Below are 19,610 nucleotides of genomic sequence, written 5' to 3'. Positions count from 1 at the left end.
GTGGCGGATTGGTGGGGTTTAGGTTGCCTGGCCCTGGTCCTTAGTCTGGCCTGCAAGTGAAAATGGCAGAACAGTGGACACAGACCCTGACGAACATGGAGAACATGGCAGCCCACTTGGTACCATAGCAGAGGAAGGAGACCGGAACAAATTGGACAACTACCCCAACAAATAATGACAGCAAAAATCTGGGTGAACAGAGATTTGAGATCAACTATGTCATCCAACGGACATTGGGAGGGTTGCCTCACCCATGGCTTGGCAAAATCGATAGCATTTCACGACTATCCAAACCAGTTGGTCAGAACCCTCAGAACATGCACTACATGATACTGGGTGGTGGTTCCCCATCTCTGGGTACTGGGACATTGGGGAGGCTGGGTGTGGCTCCCCCTTTTCCTCTCTCCCCAGACACAAGAACAAACAGAGAATTGGGGGGAGGGAGTAAGCTTATAGCAACATCCTCCCCCTCAGAACACTGACTATATAACAAGAAAAACAGAAAACATAATTTGAACATCATCATCAAAGCACGGACACAAAACACTAAGACATCATTTCTGAGAAGAGACAATGTCTCTCAGAACCATAAAGACCACTACTGCTTATCTGCGTGATGCAGAAAATTCATATCCTAGCACTATGAAGCTTTGGGTTTTCTGAAATTCAAGGAAATAAACGGGTTTCATTAACATCAAGAATGTTGTATGGAAAAATCTCTGATGCTTCCATTTTCAAATCTACCCAAGTACTTCAAATAATATTAGGGCAATAAAATATAACACCAGGGGATAGATAAAGACAGGTTCCTGAAAGAGTGGGGTCGTGCTCATATGTGAGAGTATACCTGCTTTTAAAAAAGGAGAGTATGGGGCCCGGCGCGGTGGCGCAGTGGTTAAGGTTCTCACCTTGCACGCCCAGGATCCCATATGGGCGCCCGTTCTATTCCAGCAGCCCCGCTTCCCTTCCAGCTCCCTGCATGTGGCCCGGGAAAGCAGTCGAGGACAGCCCAAAGCTTTGGGACCCTGCACCCGCGTGGGAGACCCGGAGGAGGCTCCTGGCTTCGGATCGGCATAGCATTGGCCGTTGCACTCACTTGGGGAGTGAATCATCGGACGGAAGGTCTTTCTCTCTGTCTCTCCACTCTGTATATCCGCCTTTCCAATAAAAAAATAATAAAAATAAATCTTTTTTTAAAAAAAAGAGTATGGAGCGCTTCCTGGGAGAACCTCTCTGTAAACTCAACAGGTACCACTGGAGTGTTTCCAACAGTCGAGGGGACCAACAGTATGCATATAAGAATGATTATTCACCAAAAAAAAAAAAAACTATTTAATGTTAGGGACAAAATAATACATAAGTAGTTTAAAAAGGAATGTAATTTGAAGATATTATCTCACATCAACTCATGATTGCAATCAAGATATAATCAAGTTTTTGATGTTATCATTAAATCCATCCCAAAGATAAGCTTGATTTCTATAAAAGTCAAAGCAGTGAAACTTGAGCAGAGTTGTGCAAGGCAGGTACTGATGCTTCGGTCTTGTGTCTGAAGCAGTATATTAGTCACTGCCACCTCAAACAAGGAAAATGAAAGAGGGGGTACAGATGGGTAGCTTTTGTATTACCCATATACATCAGTGTGTTAATATTGTAATAATGTCCACAATAAAAGAAAATTAAAATCCCTAATAGCTTAATTATTTCACCAGTGAATCATGAAGTCCATTCAGATTTTATTCTGGCAAAAGCAGTTTCCCTGTCCATCACACTCTGCACACACAATAACAACAGCAGAGAGAAAGGAAAGGAAGCCTACTCCCCAGGGTATCCGTGCCTGCAAACTGTCATCCAAGTTCCTAATAAAATGCACAAAGTCACATACAAAACCTCAGTGCAGCACTGAGAACTCCAAACCAAGGCCATCAGATGGCAACAGCACAGAGCGATTTCTTTTGTGTTTTCCTTTATATATATATATATATGTTTTTAAATTGAAAGGCCAAGTTACAGAGAGAATGAGAGAGGAGATAGAAACAAACAGAATCTTCCATCCAATGGGTCCCAACCCCAAACAGCCTTAATGGCTAGGGCAGAGCTAACCCTAAACCAGCAGCCAGGAGCTTCTTCTGGATTTCTCATGTGGTTGCAGGCGCCCAAGGGCTTGGGTGATCACCTGCTGCTTTATGTGTCCACAAGCAAGTAACTGACTGAAAGTGCAGCAGCCTGAAATAGAACTGGTGCTCCTAGAGGGTGCTGGTACTACGGGCTGGGCCACACACTGGCCCCTACATAGTACTTTCCACCAGATGGTAAGACATGGAGTTGAAAAACTGTACACTTTATTGAGGAGTTAATGTGTGTTGTTATGAATTGAATCACTCTTTCACTCAAGTCTTAACCGCCAACGCAACCACATTCAGACTTTAAGGAGGTAATCAAGATTAAATGAGGTCCTAAGGGTGGGCCTCTAATGTGGATAGCCCAGACTGCTCATGTCTTTAAAAGAACAGAGACTAAAGATCCACCTGCATACAGATCCCCTGGGGAACAGAGCAGATGGGATGCACAGAACAGCAACTAAGGCCACGGTCTTCTAGGAGAGCCCCCCAGAGGTGATGCTCAAACTGAATACTGAAGGGCTGAAAGGGACATGGTCAGAAATGGATGAAAATGACAAGGCTTTTATCTTATCGTTATTATTATTTTAAAACCTATTCTTCTCTAAAGTTTATTTGCATCCATGTTTCATTTTGAATTGATTTTTACGTATAGTGTGAGGTTTAAGACAACTTTTCGTGGGGGCAGGGAGAAGGCTACGATTGGTTGGCTGGTTTGTTTGCTGGCTTGTTTGCTTGCTTTGATCCATGCATACCTAATGGCGCAGCGCTTTGTTACCAGGTTAACTTTTCAGCATGGAACAACTTTGGCATCTTTGGGGGGGGGAAAAAAGGAACCAACAGTGAAAGCCAAGTGTTGAGTCTATTTCAGCAATAGCTCTTCTTTGCATTGACCTGTGTCTCAGTGTCCCCAGCCTTGAATATTGCAGCAATAGGATAAAACACGATACCAGAATGAATGATTTACTGCTGCTTCACTCCTCTCTGTCCGCATGGCTTCGGCAGACTTTGGAATACGTTTGTCTTCTTCTATAATGGTAAAGATTCCAGTAATTCTATAGAGCAACCTGGAAAGGACTGTCTCTTTACTCTGTTGACTTTGCTAACCTATAAGCACGATCAGTCTCTTCGCTTTAGATTCTCATTCGTTTCTTTTATCAGCACATAGTAACATTCAACATCCATTATTGCACCGTCTGTTAAATCTAAATACCAAACATTTAGAGTGGCCGCTAATAAACTAGATTTTCATTTTTTTAAAACTGCTTTGAGTATAGTGACATCACTTTCATTTAACTTCCTGCGACTTCTCCCTTTTTTCAACCTCTCAAAAATGTGATGTCATTTCTCCTTCCCGCTCTTGGTTTTAGAAGAGACATCTGTATTTTTCCCATCAAGGTTGCCTTGCAGAAGAGGAAACATGTGGTAGTTGTCCTTTGGCTTATTTCAGTGAGCATAACAGAACACACACATGTACACAAGCATCACACATACATACCGACGGCATCAGTGTCCAACTGGTGTATATCCATGCGTGTATGTACATATATTCATCTAGAGGAACTGCATACTGGAGGCTAGCATATCAAGTGAAGATTCATTGCAGTATGCATCTCTACTCCTGAATAAAAAGATGGACTCCCAATGAAACTGTTAAAAAATATCTTGGTAATTGGATGCTGGACTTCCTCCGACTGTCTACATCTACAACAGAATAACGGACTTGTGACTGCTACTGAAATCTATGATATTGTCATAGCATAGGGGAGATCAGAGGGACAAAAGGGGACACGATAGGGTGAAAGGAGAAATCCCTGAGCCAATGGAACTGTATCATGAAAAATAAAATAAGAAAAAATAATAATATAAAGAAAAAAAAACCACCAGAAAAATAAAATAAAAAATTAGAGGAGAAATCTGCTAGCGTTTAAACTGGTGTTAACCTATAGGTACTATAATATTTTTCTCTACCAGCTTTCCAGAATTTTTCCCTCTCAGATCAATAATTATAGGATATTTTGAGGCGTGCCTCTCGGGTTTTAACCTGTCTGGGATTCATTAACATTCTTGACTCTATAGGTTTGCCATTATTTTTTATGAGCTGTATAACATTTTAGCCAATGACAGATCATGTAGTCTCATACAATATTAATGAAGCTAAAAAAATATCTAGTAAGTGCTAGTGACATCACAGCCATCATAACTTCAAGTATAACACATTACCCATATGTTTATGACTGTCTGGTACAAACAAACCTACTGCACTGAAAGTCTTAAAAAAATTGTAGTACATATAACATTGTAAGGTGCCTAACACCAGATAATGATAGATGGCTATATTCTACTATGTACTTACTATAGAATATTCTTTTCAAACAAATTTTTAATTAAACATTTTTAGATTTGCTTATTTTTATTGGTAAGGCAGATCAGATTTACTCAGAGAAGGAGAGACAGAGAAAGATATCCCATCCACTAGTTCACTCCCAGATGGTCACAACAACCAGAGCTGAGCTGATCCAAAATGGAATCAGGAGCCAGGAGCTTCTTCCAGATCTCCCATGCAGGTGCAGGGTCCTAAGGCTTTGGGCCATCTTCTAACGCTTTCCCAGGCCATAAGCAGGGAGCTGGATGGGAGACAGAACAGCCAAAATACAAACCAGCACTCACTTGGGATCCTGGTGCATGCAAGGTAAGGATTCAGCCATTGAGTCATCACACTAGGCCCATGCTACGTGATATTCTTATTTTAGAGTATACTGTTTCTGCCTACCAAAAAAAAATCACTAGTTTCATTGTGAAACAGTATGACATGTTATACTGGCAGCACCAACATGCCAACTTGTGTTTAGCATGCATCTTGATTGCGCAGAGAGCCCATCTGAAGCCATTTACCTAACAGCCCTGAACGCCTCCAGTGTGAGGGGCCTCGTGCCTGGACCCTATCCTGTCATCTCTCCTTGATCCTTGAGCTCATCCATAGGTTTTTTTTTTTTTCCTAAACTTTGTGTCATGGTTCTTTTCAATGTCATAATTTTCTCTTGGTCCCTATTTAAGTTCTATATCATCACTGAAGTTTTATTATTATTATTATTATTACTTGTTTCAAGATAACTTATAGCTGATTGTTGCTGAATTTCTTATGATAGTTATTTTAAAATTCTTGGCAGTTGATTTCAAGAGTTGATTCATCTATTGCTGGTGTTAGCTGATTATTTTCCCCTATTCAAGTCTGATTTTCTTGGTTCTGGTACAACCGATCATTTTTTTTTTCTTTCCTATTACTTAGTAGACTTTGGACATATTCATTCTTTTTAAAAAGATAGCCTACGGATCATGATTTATCTCTGTGGGTTGTGGTTCCAAGGGCATTTCAATGTTCCAGGTGCTTGCAGTAAACTTTATCTTGGGTTCCCAGTGGTCACCGCTGGTACTGTCAGAGAGGGCACAAAAGTTCTCCCTGGTTGGCCCCCTGGGGTGAGTTGTACATGAGGCAGGCTGCCCAGCCCAGGCCAAGTTCCCAAAGCCTGTGTTCTCAGGCAGCCCAGGATGTCCGAGTACAGGGGGGAGCATCAGTCAGACTGATGAGGATGAAGAGACTTCTCCAGCTGGGCCACCTGTGGGGCAGTTCACTTTGCAAGTGCCAGTCAGCCACCACAGAACCTCTTAGCAAGGAAAGGAAGGGGGTCAGGGCCAGAGGTGGTAGAGAGCAGTTCACAGGCCAGGCCACCTTGTGATGGGGAGTGCGGCCTCTCTCTTTCCAATGCTGCTTGGCTATCCTGGTATCTCCTGATGAGGAAGAGGAATTTCAGGCATAGGGAGGAAGGAGGGTGGGCACCTGCACCAGCAGCTTCTTCCTAGTGGGGACCCCAGTTGATCCCCTTTGCCAGTAGTAGTGGGCTTCCCTGACCGTGTTGGAGGGACTTCCCAACTGTGCTGGGGAAGATAGCAGTGTGCCAACGTGCCTTCCTATGGTAAGTTTGGTGCGGGGACCTTCTTCTTGCACACAGGAATCAGCTGCTTCTGTGTCGTTTCTATACTTGGGGGGCCCCTATTGCGGGGGTGGGACTTGCTCCTACCACCCATCAGAGTTCTGGCTGAGCTATCTCTTATGGTTTTCTTCAGGGTTGCTCCTGAGACGGAGCATGAAAAAGAGTTCACGCCATCTTGCCCAGTCCAGAAGGCCCAAGACATGACATTTTTAAAGTAACCACCTAATGAAAATTAGCTGGATAAGGGCGTTCAAAAGTAAAATAGCTGAGATCAAGACATACTTAGAATTTCAAAAACTTCATGTATAAATGCAGGGACACTGCGTGGCTATATCTTCAGATTCATTTATTCATGATGTCTTATCTTCAAGATAAAGAAGAGCCCAAGAAATGCGATTAGTCCAGAAATTTATGCCAAGGGCCTGGCACGGTAGCCTACTGGCTAAAGTCCTCAAGTTGAACGCACCGGGATCCTATATGGATGCCAGTTCATGCCCCAGCTCCCTGTTTGTGGACTAGGAAAGCAATGGAGGATGGCTCAAAGCCTTGGGACCCTGCACCCATGTGGGAGACCCAGAAGAGGCTCCTGGCTCCTGGCTTCTGATCAGCTCAGCTCCAGCCATCGTGGCCAACTGGGGAGTGAATCATTGCATGGAAGATCTTCCTCTATGTCTCTGTTCCTCTCTTATATATGGCTTTGCAATAAAAATAGATAAATCTTTTTAACAAAAGAAATGTATGCCAAATAAACTATCTAAATGTAAACAAAACTTCATTCTTCACACACAGTAACACAAACACATGCTTATTAGTTATTATTAGTAAACAAAAAATATGGATACAAATTCATTACCACAAAGTAAATGGCAAATTCAAACATGGCACATTCACTATAATTTACAGCCCTTAAGAATTATGCCTGGCGGGCCTGGCGCGATGGCGCAGTGGTTAAGGTCCTCGCCCTGCATGCCCGGGACCTTGCACGCCCGGGATCCCATATGGGTGCTGGTTCTAATCCTGGCAGCCCCGCTTCCCATCCAGCTCCCTGCCTGTGGCCCACAAAAGCAGTCAAGGACGGCCCAAAGCTTTGGGACCCTGCACCCACGTGGGAAACCCGGAAGAGGCTCCTGGCTTCGGATCGGCATAGCATCGGCCGTTGCGCTCACTTGAGGAGTGAATCATCGGACGGAAGATCTTCCTCTCTGTCTCTCCTCTCTCTATATCTGCCTTTCCAATTAAAAAAAAAAAGTTATGCCCTGAAAAAATTTTTTTAAAATAGAAGATACTTGTGTTACAATGCTACAAAAAAAAAAACCTCTTGATACAGAATTATAAACATGCTATAACAAACTACACAGATAAACATATACAAGAGGGAACAGAGAAAAAACACACCAAACCCCTGCATGTTGGAAATATGGTATTTTCTTTTTTTTTTTTTAATTTTTGCAGGATATATTTTTCTTCATTTTTTGGGAACTAATTCATTTTGTTAGAAAATGTGAATTTCAGTCTATTAATTCTTTTTTTAAATTTTTTTATTGTTAATCACATTGTATTATGTGATACAGTTTTGTAGGCACTGGGATTCCCCCTACCCCTCCCACAACCCTACCCCCATGGTGGATTCCTCCACCTTGCTGCATATTCACAGTTGAAGTTCAATTGAGATTCATTCATTGCATGCATATACCTAGCATAGAGTTCAGCATCTTATTGTCCAGATAAGTTCAGCGGTTTCTAGGGGAGACCTTCTCTGGTCTGAAGGTAGAGCTAACAGAGTAAAGTCCCGGTCGGTTAAAAGCCCCTACAAAACATCAGCAACAATTTACAATGTTTTGAAATTGATTGACATAGTATTGAGTAAACAATATGTTAAAAGTAATGCAAGTTCAATTTTTCACAACACATGGATTGAGACAGTATCAATGACAGGTTCAAAAACAAATAAGCCAACAAACAAATAAAATTACTGGTTAAATTAAGGCAAACATGTGGTATCTAACCTTTTGGGATTCGCTCATTTCCCTTAGCATTATAGTTTCCAGTTGGGCCCATTTAGCCACAAAGAACTGCAATTTGTTTTTTTTTTTAATAGCTGAGTAGTATTCCATGGAGTAGATGAACCAAAGTTTTCTTATCCAATCTTCTGTTGATGGGCATTTCGGTTGCTTCCATGTTCTGGCAATTACTGATTGTGCTGCTATGAACATAGGGGTGCATGTTGGTTTGTCATGAAACAGGTGTTTTGGATATATTCCTAGGAGTGCTATTGCTGGATCATATGGTATGCTGATTTTGAGTTGTTTAAGTGTTCTCCATACTGATTTCCATAAAGGCTGTACCAACCTGCATTCCCACCAGCAGTGGAGTAGGGTTCCCTTTTCCCCACATCCTCGCCAACAAGTGTCGTTGGTGTTCTTTTTTATGTGGGCGAGCTCCCTGGCAATAAGGGAAATCCAAATTAAGACATCGATGAGGTACCACCTAACACCAGTAAGATCGGCCCACATAAAAAAGAAATATGGTATTTTCATATTTTTCTTCTATTTTTCAAAGAATATAATATCTTCATAAAACCAGTAAGAAGAATTTTTGAGGACATGAGGTTTGAATCATAAACCTGGAAATAAGATCTCCCACAATTTTGTGAATCTTCTAAGATTTTGTCTATTTTTATTGGAAAGTCAGAGATAAAGAGGGAAGGAGAGACAAAGAGGAAGATCTCTCCGCCGATCCACTCCCCAAGTGGCCGCAATGGCCAGACCTGCGCCGATCCAAAGCCAAAGCTGCGCTGATCCGAAGCCAGGAGCCAGGAGCTTCTTCCAGGTCTCCCACACGGGTGCAGGGTCCCAAGGCTTTGGGCCATCCTCCACTGCTTTCCCAGGCTATAAGCAGTGAGCTGAATCGGAAATGGGGATGCTGGGATACGAACCAGCACCTGTATGGGATCCTGGTGTCCAAAACAAGGACTTCAGCTGCTTGCCCATCATACTGGGCCAATTCTGTGAATCTTGTTTCTGTGAAATAAGGTCATACGTTTAAAGCATTGTTTGATTACATTTTTGACCAAGATGTGACTACTTTCCCAATTGCTACCTGCATAATCTACTCTATACCTATCCATTCAAAACTACTATCAAGTGCTGACAGGTGTCTTTTTCATTCCTTCCTTGTGGCCTAGCACTTCCATAACAGCAATAGACCTTAATATTTCACCTGCCCCTGATTTATATATTATTATGGGGAAAGCTTTTTTTCATGATAGAGTAAGACATCTAATTTCTAACGATTCTCAAAACCATCAGTCTCCGGTCTTAACGCTACACCTTTCAATTCTAATCTCACCAATGTCTCAAAAGCACAAGGAAGTAGGAACCTTAGATGAATACTCAAGGAAGAAAGACAATCAGCACAAGCCAACTCTGAAATAATCCCAAACGTTGAAATCACCAGATAAAAACTCTGAAGTGGCTCCTATTATAGAAAAAGAAAGATGCCCAGGGAAAAATGGGTGAACATGAAAAATAATGAGCAAAAGGTATCCTTTGGAAGAGCAGAGTAAAAAAACTGAAAAAAATTGAACAAAAGTTTTGGGACAATATCGAAAGATCTAACACTTGTCTGACGGGAGTCTAAGGCTCCAATAAGAGTTTTAAATGGAGACAAGAAATAAAGACAACCATTCAAAGAAAAAGTGATCAATGACTCTCAAATGTAGTCTGAAGTTTACCTATCTAGTAAATTCAGAGAAACACACATAGGACAAACTCAAATCCCCAAACAGAAAACCATACTCAGAAAATTAAGCAAACTGCTGAAAAAAACCTTTCAACCACGTCTTACTTTAGGGAATCTTTGTGACTTTTGCCAGGTACCTAAATGGGGGCATTCTTACAGGATGAGTCCTTAACCCAGTATTTGATGCTAATTCTGTATAGAGAGCATCAGAATTGTCCCTTTGGACACAACGCCGGCATGAGGAGAGTTGATGGATATTATTATAGATGTGTTGTTATTTCATTACCAAAAAACCCATCTCTGTTACTCGTGATATTTCAATTTTATTTCACTTCAAAGGTAAAGGATCACAGATACCCATGGTGCATGTTTGGATGGGGGTGGTGGAGTCAGCAAGGAGAGAAAAGCTGGGAGAGAGGGAAGTGCTACGACCTCCTGCTCTGTGTCTGCAGGAAAAGACAGACTGCCCCCCTGTGTTGCCAGTCCTCACGTGATCTTGGGAAGAGGCGTGACTTCATGATATCATCCCATGTCACCAGTGAAGGAAGGTACATCGTGGGGCATGGGTCATTTGGTTGATAGAAAGGCAAGTGAGATTACAAAAAGCAGAGGGGGTGTGGCTTCCACCTTCAGACTCTAAGATGGCTAGCGACCTACGTGTCCTAGTTTACTGCCCTCGCAGAGATTTCTGACTCTTCATCTTAGGGTTGCTGAAGGATGCAGATGCACCACATCTCCTGCAGTTACTTGCTGATGGTAAGAGGCATAAGGCTCAACTTTCCCGGGTTTGGAACTCCGCCTTTCATCTAACAGATCCCTCTCGTGAGCCAGAGAGCTTCCATTCAGTCCAATGGCTCTGTCCCCTGCATCTTCATCATTACTCTGACATGTTGTTGCCTTTATGCAGGATTTAGCAACCCAGGTGGTGTAATCATGCAATGTAAGTGCCAAGTTCGGAGCACACATCCTTGGCTTTGGTCCCTGGGATTAGAGATCCTGACAGGAATCATGGATGGACTGTTTGCCAAGGCCAAAAGCACAGGTGGTCCTTCCCCAACAGCGGGTGCAGGGGCATAGCCCAGGGCAGCTCACCTGTCCAGCCCACATCTGGATCTCAGGCATGCCAGGGGGTACAACGGTCTGGCCCCAACTGGCTTCTAGGGTCCCCTACCCAGTACACCCCAGCCCCAGGTCTCATGTGCACCAGCAGGTGCAGTGGTCTTGTCCCGGGAGACCTGTGGAATTTGTCAGAGTTTTAAATATTCTTGTGTTAGGTACTGAGAACAAAAATCAAATACAGATTTATTATATCACACTTTCACAATGCAATATGCTATAGATATTGGCTCTCTCTCTATATAAAAAAATCTCATCGAATTCAAGTCTTCCTCCACAGGCACACAAGATATAAAAATTTCAATACAAGGCCTCCTCCACTGGTACCCTTAGTGTTATGCATTTCTGACTGAAATAACCTCCTACTCTCCAGCACCACACCTACATTACAGAGAATTAAGAGAATGAACAAAGATGGGGGTGGCATGTCATTACCCTAGTTCAGTGGTCAATATTACCAAGAGTAAACCAACGAGTTAGTAGATCTACTCATGTGATATAATATATTCCTCTTGAATATGATCAACATGACCTAGGTTGCATTGGTAATAAATCTATAATGAGTGACTAGCTTTGTGTCCCAGGTCAAGCCATGCTTGCAAAGCCATCACCCCACACGGGAGCATCAGTTCAAGTCCTAGCTGCCACACTTCTGATCCAGCTCCCTGTACGTATCTGGAAAACAATACAGGCTAGTCCAGTTTCCTGGGTCTCTGGGTTGGACCTGCTTGTTTCAGCCCTCACAGCTGTCACAAGGTTTCTGCTTGTTGCTAGAAGGCCGGGTATTATCACTGATCTCCAAAGTTAGTGTCATTAAAACCTGAACAGTGGGCTTGATCAAAAGAGACTTAATATAATTCCAATGAAATGCAAGGTATCATTCACAGTTGTCATAGTCATTTGGGGGTCAGTTCAGGAAATCTGAATATGATCTACGGATTAGATGAAAATATGCTGAAAAGAAAAATGCAGATCACCAAATGAAAAAACAACAGCTTGTAAGCCAGTATTTACAGTATACTTACTAGGTTACACTGAACACACTTGAAGAGACCCAGTTAAGATGCTAACAGCACTGTGCCAAAGAGTTAAGGACACTGTAGTAGAAAGATAATGTCGGACATTTTACCATTTTTGTCTAAATTTTCTCATATTCTTTAATGTATAGCTATGACTTTTGTAGTATTAAATGGTTACTTCTTAAAAGGAATCAGTGCATATGTTTCAATAGGGTAGTTGCGCAACATTTGCATTCCTGGGCAGAAACTTGAATTTCAAAGGGATGCACAAGAAAGCTTTCAATCCAAAGGAGTCCAAGGTTATTCTGCCTTGGTAAGAAACAACACTTTGGATAGTTTCGCAACTGGATTATTTATTTTCTTTTTCTTTCTTTCTTCTTTCTTACTTTCTTACTTTCTTTCTTTTCTTTCTTCCTTTCTTTCTTTTTTTGAAAGGCAAAAGACAAGAGGTCTTCTCTCTTCTCTCCATTCTCATAACATGTCCAACAGTCAAGGCTGGGTCATGCCAATACCAGGAGCCAGGAATTTAATTCTGGTTTCCTATATGACTGTTGAGAACTCAAGCACTTGAGCCATCCTTTATCTCTTACCTTCCAGAATGGACCTTAACAGCAAGCTGCATTTGAGAGTACTGCCGGGGCTTAAACGCAGGCATTCCAATATAGGGTGCAGGTAAACCAAGGGGCGTCTTAACTGCTGTGCCAAACACCCCCCACAAGCAGATTTAAATACAGATGAAAAGCATAGAAATGTGCCGTTCAATATGGCAGCCCCAACCACAGGTGCTCACTCCAATCAATTAAAACACAATAATGTTGACAATTCTTTTCCTTAATCAAACTAATCATTCTCCAAGTGTTCAGCAGCCAAGCTTGGTTAGCACCTTTATTAATTACACAGCTAGACATCAGCCACATGGTTAAACATGCCGCATTGTAAACCATGGCCATGGAGCATTCTCAGGATCATAGAAAGATCCTACCGGATAGAGCCCCAGGGCAGGACGTGGGAATGTCTCCGCACGATGACCATGGACGTACCGCTCAGGACACTGCTCCCGCCCATCCCTGCACCTCTGACTCTGGTTGTCAGAACCTATTTCCACTAGATTCCTGAGGAAGGTACGTCAACACAAAATGTCTTCCACCTGCATGATCAGTCCTGTGTATCTGACCTAGAGATGACGTCACCTCTCCTGCAGAGGGCTGATCTTTCATGTCCTTAACAAAACAAGTAAAGGTGCGCCTCACTTCTAATCAAAGCTTGAGCAAGTTTATAAACAATGCAGGTTTCCCAATAAACAAACTCAGGGCTCCTCAGCAGTAACAGGAATCCGCTTTGGGTCAAGCATTCCCAGGGATCCACCTTCATATCACCCTAGGTACCTGGGAGGCAGAGCGCTAACGTGAGTCCTGAGCCCTCTGCTAGGCTAACCCAATAACTTCACATTGGGTAAAGCATAGACCCTCCACGATTTGTGACAGTTAACACTTCCACCCCATTCCGCTGAGACCCTATGTCACAGAAGCACAGAAGCACAGCCTATCGGGGCTACTGATCCCTAGTAGCAAAGGGGACCGCAGTTACTGCCCCACAAAGGAAGCAAGGAGAACGCAGTCTGGACCCCAAGGGAACCTTTATAGTATCTCTTAGTTTTCTTCCATACAATATTGAAAGTGAAGATGACAGGAGGGGCCAGTACTGGCTCAAAGTCTTCCATGACAAACTGAAATCCCCCACATGCTGAAATCCACCATCACATTATGTATTGACAGAACACAAAAGGAAACGCTGACTAGTGGAGGGGAGAAACCTTAGATACTGTGAGAGGGTGAGCAAGTAAAACATGAAAGCTGATATATCCATTCTTATTATTATTTCCCTCTCTTCTGCTCCAGTTCTTTTTCAAGGAGGAGAATAACAGCACCCTCCCTGAAACAAGGAATGGCTACAGCAGGATAGGCAGACGCAAATGTGGTGTTCATCTTATTGCATGGAAACACGAACAAAGGTGGAAGGATGCATGCAAGCGTTGAGTCTGTTCACAGTTTGTCATGCATCTGTCTTCTAAGCGGAAGTCAGACTCCCCAAACACCCTATTTCTTAGATTCCTTTGTCTAAAGAGTCGATTTCAGATTCCACCAAGGAGAGGCATCTGGTTAAGATCTGCAAGGCAAAATCTGAGAAACCATTATCCCTAATAACCTGGCTGCAGCTGAAAGACCCAGGGATAAACAACAGACTTCAAGTTTGTAGCAGCTTCCATGCGAGCTACCGGAAAACAAAACAAAACAAACAAAAAAAAAAAAACTCATCTTTAACTTTGAAAACAGGATCCAACCAAGACATTTGAATCTAGATATTTTTTTATTTTTTTTAATGCCAAAGCAGTTTTCATGACCTTCCCTGCACCTTCACTGAGTAAGTGAATACTCATTCACCTTATGAAAGTGGTTCTTTCTACAATGTCCAGAATACTTTCTGCTTTCCTAACACGCGTGAATACTTTGGTCATGTGATGTTAAAATGGGGAAGAGAGAAGAACATTAGCATGAGCTGGAGGGCGGGCGGGGGAAATCCTTTCCTCTGTGCAAACCAGGATAAGCTGCAGCACGTCATGTATGAATGCTGTAACAGAAGGAGCAGGAGATGTGGCACAACAGCTTGAGTTCCTGCCTGTGGTGCCAACATCCCAACGTCACAGCATCAGCTCGAATCCTAGCTGCTCTGCTTCCAATTTAGCTCCCATCTAATGTGCCCGGATAGCAGTGGAGGATGGCCCAAGTACCTGGGTCTGTGCCGCCTAGGTGGGAGACGTGGAGAGTTCTGAGCCCCTGGCCTTGGCTAGGTCAGTCCTAGCCAGTGTGGATTTCTGGAGAGAGAACCAGCTGCTAGAAGAGTTCTCATTCATACCCTGCCTTTCAAGTAAATAAAACAAACCTTTCCTGGGTCCGGCGGCGTGGCCTAGCGGCTAAAGTCCTCTCCTTGAACATGCCGGGATCCCATATGAGCGCCGGTTCTAATCCCGCCAGCTCCACTTCCCATCCAGCTCCCTGCTTGTGGCCCGGGAAAGCAGTTGAGGATGGCCCAAAGCTTTGGGACCCTGCACCTGTGTGGGAGGCCTGGAAGAGGTTCCTGGATCCTGGCTTCGGATCGGTATAGCACCGGCTGTTGCACTCACTTGGGGAGTGAATCATCGGATGGAAGATCTTCCTCTCTGTCTCTCCTCCTCTCTGTATATCTGACTTTCTAATAAATAAATAAATCTTGGGGGAAAAAAAAACTTACTTAAAAAAAAATAAAAAATAAAACAAACCTTTCAAAGCACAAGAAAGAAAATAAAGCTCCACAAATGGATTAAAATCCAACTAAGCACAATTCTTTCTTGAGTTCAAGAGTTTATTCCGGTCATCTGCACAAACATTTATTAAGCAATTACTACACACTAAATTCTACTCGTAGTACTGGAATAACAACAAATACTTTTAGGTTGGGCAGTGAAGAATGAGGGGGGAAGAGAAAAACATTAAACAAAGTTGGCGATCAGTACCGTGGAGAGCAGCCAATGTTGTGGTGAGGGGCTGGCGTTGTGGCGAGGGGCTGGCGTAGTAGTGGCACTTAGCACAGCCACATCCCCAGTGGGTGGTGGTAGGGTGTGGTCTCTTTCCTTTGCACTAATAATACCAGGTCATGCAAGGTCCAAAGGCACACTGGTGCCCGGACATGGCACGTGGCAGAAGGAAATGCTACAGTACTTCAACCCACGGAGCCCCCAGAAGGAGTGAGGCCAAGGGAGCCTGCTACTGCTACTTTGGCCTCCCAGCTCCATTACTGTAACTTTCAGCAAAGTAGGAGACTTTGTAAGGCCCTTTCTGCTGGCTACCCGGGAGGGCAGCAAAGGGGAGCTGGATAGGAAAGCAGGTTCCAGGCCCAGGAGCAGGCACTGAGGAAGGAGAAGCTGGGCAGTGGATTCCACGCCTGTTTTCTTCCCCTCTCTTCCCCGGATACTTCCTTTTGCTATAGCCCAACCAGGTGTAAGGGAGACCCAAAGTGACTTGTAAGAGTGGGTACCTGGTCCTGGGGTGCTCACACCAGGCAGTGGGAGAGACGCAAACATGGATTGAAGCAGGGAAGCATCTGGCAGCAGGTTATAGCCGAAGGAGCACAGCAGTGAGCCCATGACACAGGCACCTGCAGTTGCGCCTCCCGGAGGTACCAGGGAACAATGCGCTTTTCCACCTCTTCCACCACCTCCACCCTGGCTTAATACCTGTTGCTAACCTGAGGTTTTAGTTCCACAGGCTGCAGCCAGAGGAGCTGCAGGTTCCCCAACACCTGCCCAGAAGCATCCATGGAGAGGGAGAGCAGGGCTCCCGCGCTGTCACAGGACGCACTCCCACCTGCAGTACTGCTCCTAAGGAACAAGGCTCCTCTATCGCCCCCGCAGACTGATGGAGAGCCAAACTCCTTCAGGACAGGTTTGACCCACGCCGGTGTGTCCAAGGAACCCCGAGTGAGACAAGGAAAGTCAGCAGCCAGCCCTGGTGTGCAACACTTTACTCTCAAGGTTACCACGACGCGGCAGGGAGAGAGGCGCCACATGGAGCCCCCACTGCCCCGATCTCCCACCTGGCCAGTTAAGAGCAGACAAGCACCCAACTGCAGGGTTTAGCAGGAAAATGGTAGTACCAGATCCCTCTCCGGGAGCGCAAGGTGCCCTACGCACTGTGGGTACATCTGTGTGTGTGGCAAGGATGCTGACAGAGACGTGGGCTGTGTTTCCAGCGCTGGGGACTCCACAGCCAGGGGACCCATGACCCCATTCCCACTGTCTCCTGCACCAGCCTCGCCAGCATCCAAAGAAAAGAAGTAGTACAGAACCCATCACCACAAACTCGGATCAAGAGGCTGCACTGCGGCCCTCGCCCTCAGTGTCACCATGTTTCAGATGACCATGACCCCAACCACGTGGATTAGTCACTCCACAGGAACTCGGCTCCACCAATGGGCAGCCTGACCTAGCTCAGCAGTGGCCCGCCCACCTGTTCTCCTCCTGACCACGGGCAGCTCTACGAAGCGTGGCACCAGGCTAACCACAGTAATGAGAATCGCGGGGTCACCAGGTATGCGCCACCATGCTTATGGTGCACCCCGCGCTGGCAGGCACCCCACGTCTCACCCTGAGTTTATGCAGCTAGAGCACAAGCAGGAACGTACCCAGAGAACGACAGCATGAGGGGTAGGCAACTCAAGAGTCCACGGCTGGAACCTTCACAAATTGCCTTTTTCCGTGCTGCCGATCCGAACTGGTACCCTGTGGCTATTGCGAGAAAAGGCTGGGGCTTTGGCAGGGGTGGGGACTTGCGCACTGAGCATGCTTATGGACATCGTTGGCCACAATGGAGTTGCTGTGGCGGTACTGACTTGGGTGGCCTGGGAAGTGCAAGAGTTAGTGAATTTACCCTTGTGAGACCAGGAGAGGCCAGAGCCCTACAGCAAAGCAGCAGGGTGGGGACATCGGCCGGCCCCTCCGTCCTGGCCCCTGGCTCCTGATTGGCTGAGCTCTGGCCATTGCGGCCACTTAAGGAGTGAAACAACGGACAAGATCTTTCTGTTTCCTTTCTGCCTGTTCTAATAAAAATACATCTTTAAATTTATTGGTATGTGAAAGGGACACACAGAGAAACAGTACTTCTATCCTTGGTTGAAATCCCCCAAATATGCACCACATCCATGGCAAAAAACAAAGAGAGACAGGAACTCAGTTTTGGTGTCATGTGGTGGCATGGACCCAGATAACTTGAGCCACTATTTGCTGACTCCCAGCATGTGTATTAGCAGGAAGCTGGCACTGGAATTGAACTTGGGTACTCTGATACGGGATGGGGGTATCCCCAGAGGTGTTGTCACTGACGTGCAAAACACCAGCCCCATACAGTTATTTACTAGGAAATTATGGAAAGCAGAAAGCCAGAGGTGGCATGTGTGAGAAAGTGATCCTGTCTGTCATGGTGCAATTCAGTGAAGTGATATTTATAAATAGCTATGTACCAAATAATATGCCATCTACATCACATGTTTAAAATACTTAAAAGTTACAGAAGGGCACACACGCACACTCCCCATCCACTCAATGATTTATTCCTCAGATAGACGCAATCACTAACGTTTGGCCTGGAAAACTCTGGACGCAGGAGCTCCAGGTGTCCCACATGGGGAATGGGGCTCACACACTTAGGGCATCCTCTGCGGCTTTTCCCCACCTAACAGCAGGCAACTGGATTCCAGAATGTCTTACGCACTGGAGACAGGATGCGTGTCTCCACGAGATGTGAGGTTCAAAACAGGAGACGCATGTCTGGCGATATTCCATTACAACCCAGTCACGATGAAGAAAATGATTTGGATTCATATAAAGGAGACTCGGTTTCTATCGTCAATATATGTTACTTATTTCCCAGTGTGAGAACATTCTTTGCTCTGTTAGCCCTGTTTCAACTAAAGCTATGTCCTTTCTTGTATTATCATATGCAAGAAAACCCAAAATCTTGCTCATTCCTGTCCAAAATACCTTGTAATCTATCTATTTCTCCTAAATCTAAATTTATCTGTTATACTAGCTGCAAGTGTCTAACTACTTCATTATACTGTCTGAGTAGCTCCATGCACAAATGTATAATGTTCAATCAAAGGTACTTTCTTTTTCCTCTCATTATATTATATTATAGTTTGGATGAAAGCACTGGATTTTAATATGTGCAATATTTTATATATTATATATTTTAATATATGTGTATTAATATTAGGCTGTACCTATTTCTAAGAAAAAAAGAAACATAAAATAATGGTTTGCAACAGAAGACACTGGTACAGTGTGTGGTAACATGGGCAGGGGCATTTGGAAAAAAGAAGAAGAAAATAGAAATGTTCACTTCTTGAAAGTTCCAGAGGGAACAGCAGGAAAGGCTGGGAAAGCAGAGGCCAGAATCACACTGGAAGGGGCATACAGACATGGAATGTCAGCAGGCAACAGCAGCATGAATCTCGAGTGGAAATCTTTAAGAACAGGAACGAAGGATGTTAAAAAGTCAAGAGTGTAAGAGAAAGGTTGGTTTCTTTAGAATGGTTAAATTTGAACTAGATAACAATAGCAATGAGGCAGAGTCCAGCTCTGCTCGGGGAGCCTGACCCAGGACAGGACAGGCTGGAAGTCCAGCGTCCCCAGAGGCTGCAGCGCAGCTGTGGGCCTGTAGTCATCAGGGCCTGGGGATGCAGGCAGCAATAGTGGCAGGAGAGGCCTGCTACCCAGAACACAGAAAGAACTCTGCCGAGCCAACGACAAGACAAGCAACTCCAAGTAAAGATGGGCACAAGAGGAGGAGACGCTCCACCCGGAGTATCTATAAACAGCCAATAGGCAGAGATTCTCAGCATCACCGGTCAGCTGGGAACACAAATCAAAGCATCCATGAATTCACAGTCTCTAGAACTGCTGCAATCAACTCCCGTGGGGCGGGTGCAGACAACGAAACCTTCACACACTGACGCTGACAAGCGGTGCCCTCACCACGGAAAACGTTGACTACGCCTCGAGTGGCTGAAAATACCAAGTTACTAAGACT

General features: G+C 44.5%; 1 protein-coding gene across 1 annotated transcript in view; it reads right to left on the bottom strand.

Moving 5' to 3' along the window:
* The window catches only part of LOC121151834 (S-adenosyl-L-methionine-dependent tRNA 4-demethylwyosine synthase TYW1-like), an 87,620-nt gene extending 74,600 nt beyond the window's left edge, over positions 1-13,020 (bottom strand). The window contains exon 1 of the mRNA XM_040973688.1: positions 12,971-13,020. Within this exon, the coding sequence (XP_040829622.1) occupies positions 12,971-13,020 (50 nt within the window). The remainder of the gene's footprint in view (positions 1-12,970) is intronic.
* Between the last annotated feature and the right edge of the window lie 6,590 nt (positions 13,021-19,610).

This window comes from Ochotona curzoniae, unplaced genomic scaffold (genome assembly GCF_017591425.1).
Source record: "Ochotona curzoniae isolate NIBS_2020 unplaced genomic scaffold, NIBS_Ocur_1.0 contig_2321, whole genome shotgun sequence".
Classification (NCBI taxonomy): domain Eukaryota; kingdom Metazoa; phylum Chordata; class Mammalia; order Lagomorpha; family Ochotonidae; genus Ochotona; species Ochotona curzoniae.
Note: the sequence above shows the minus strand (reverse complement) of the source record. Positions and strands in the feature narration are given on the sequence as shown.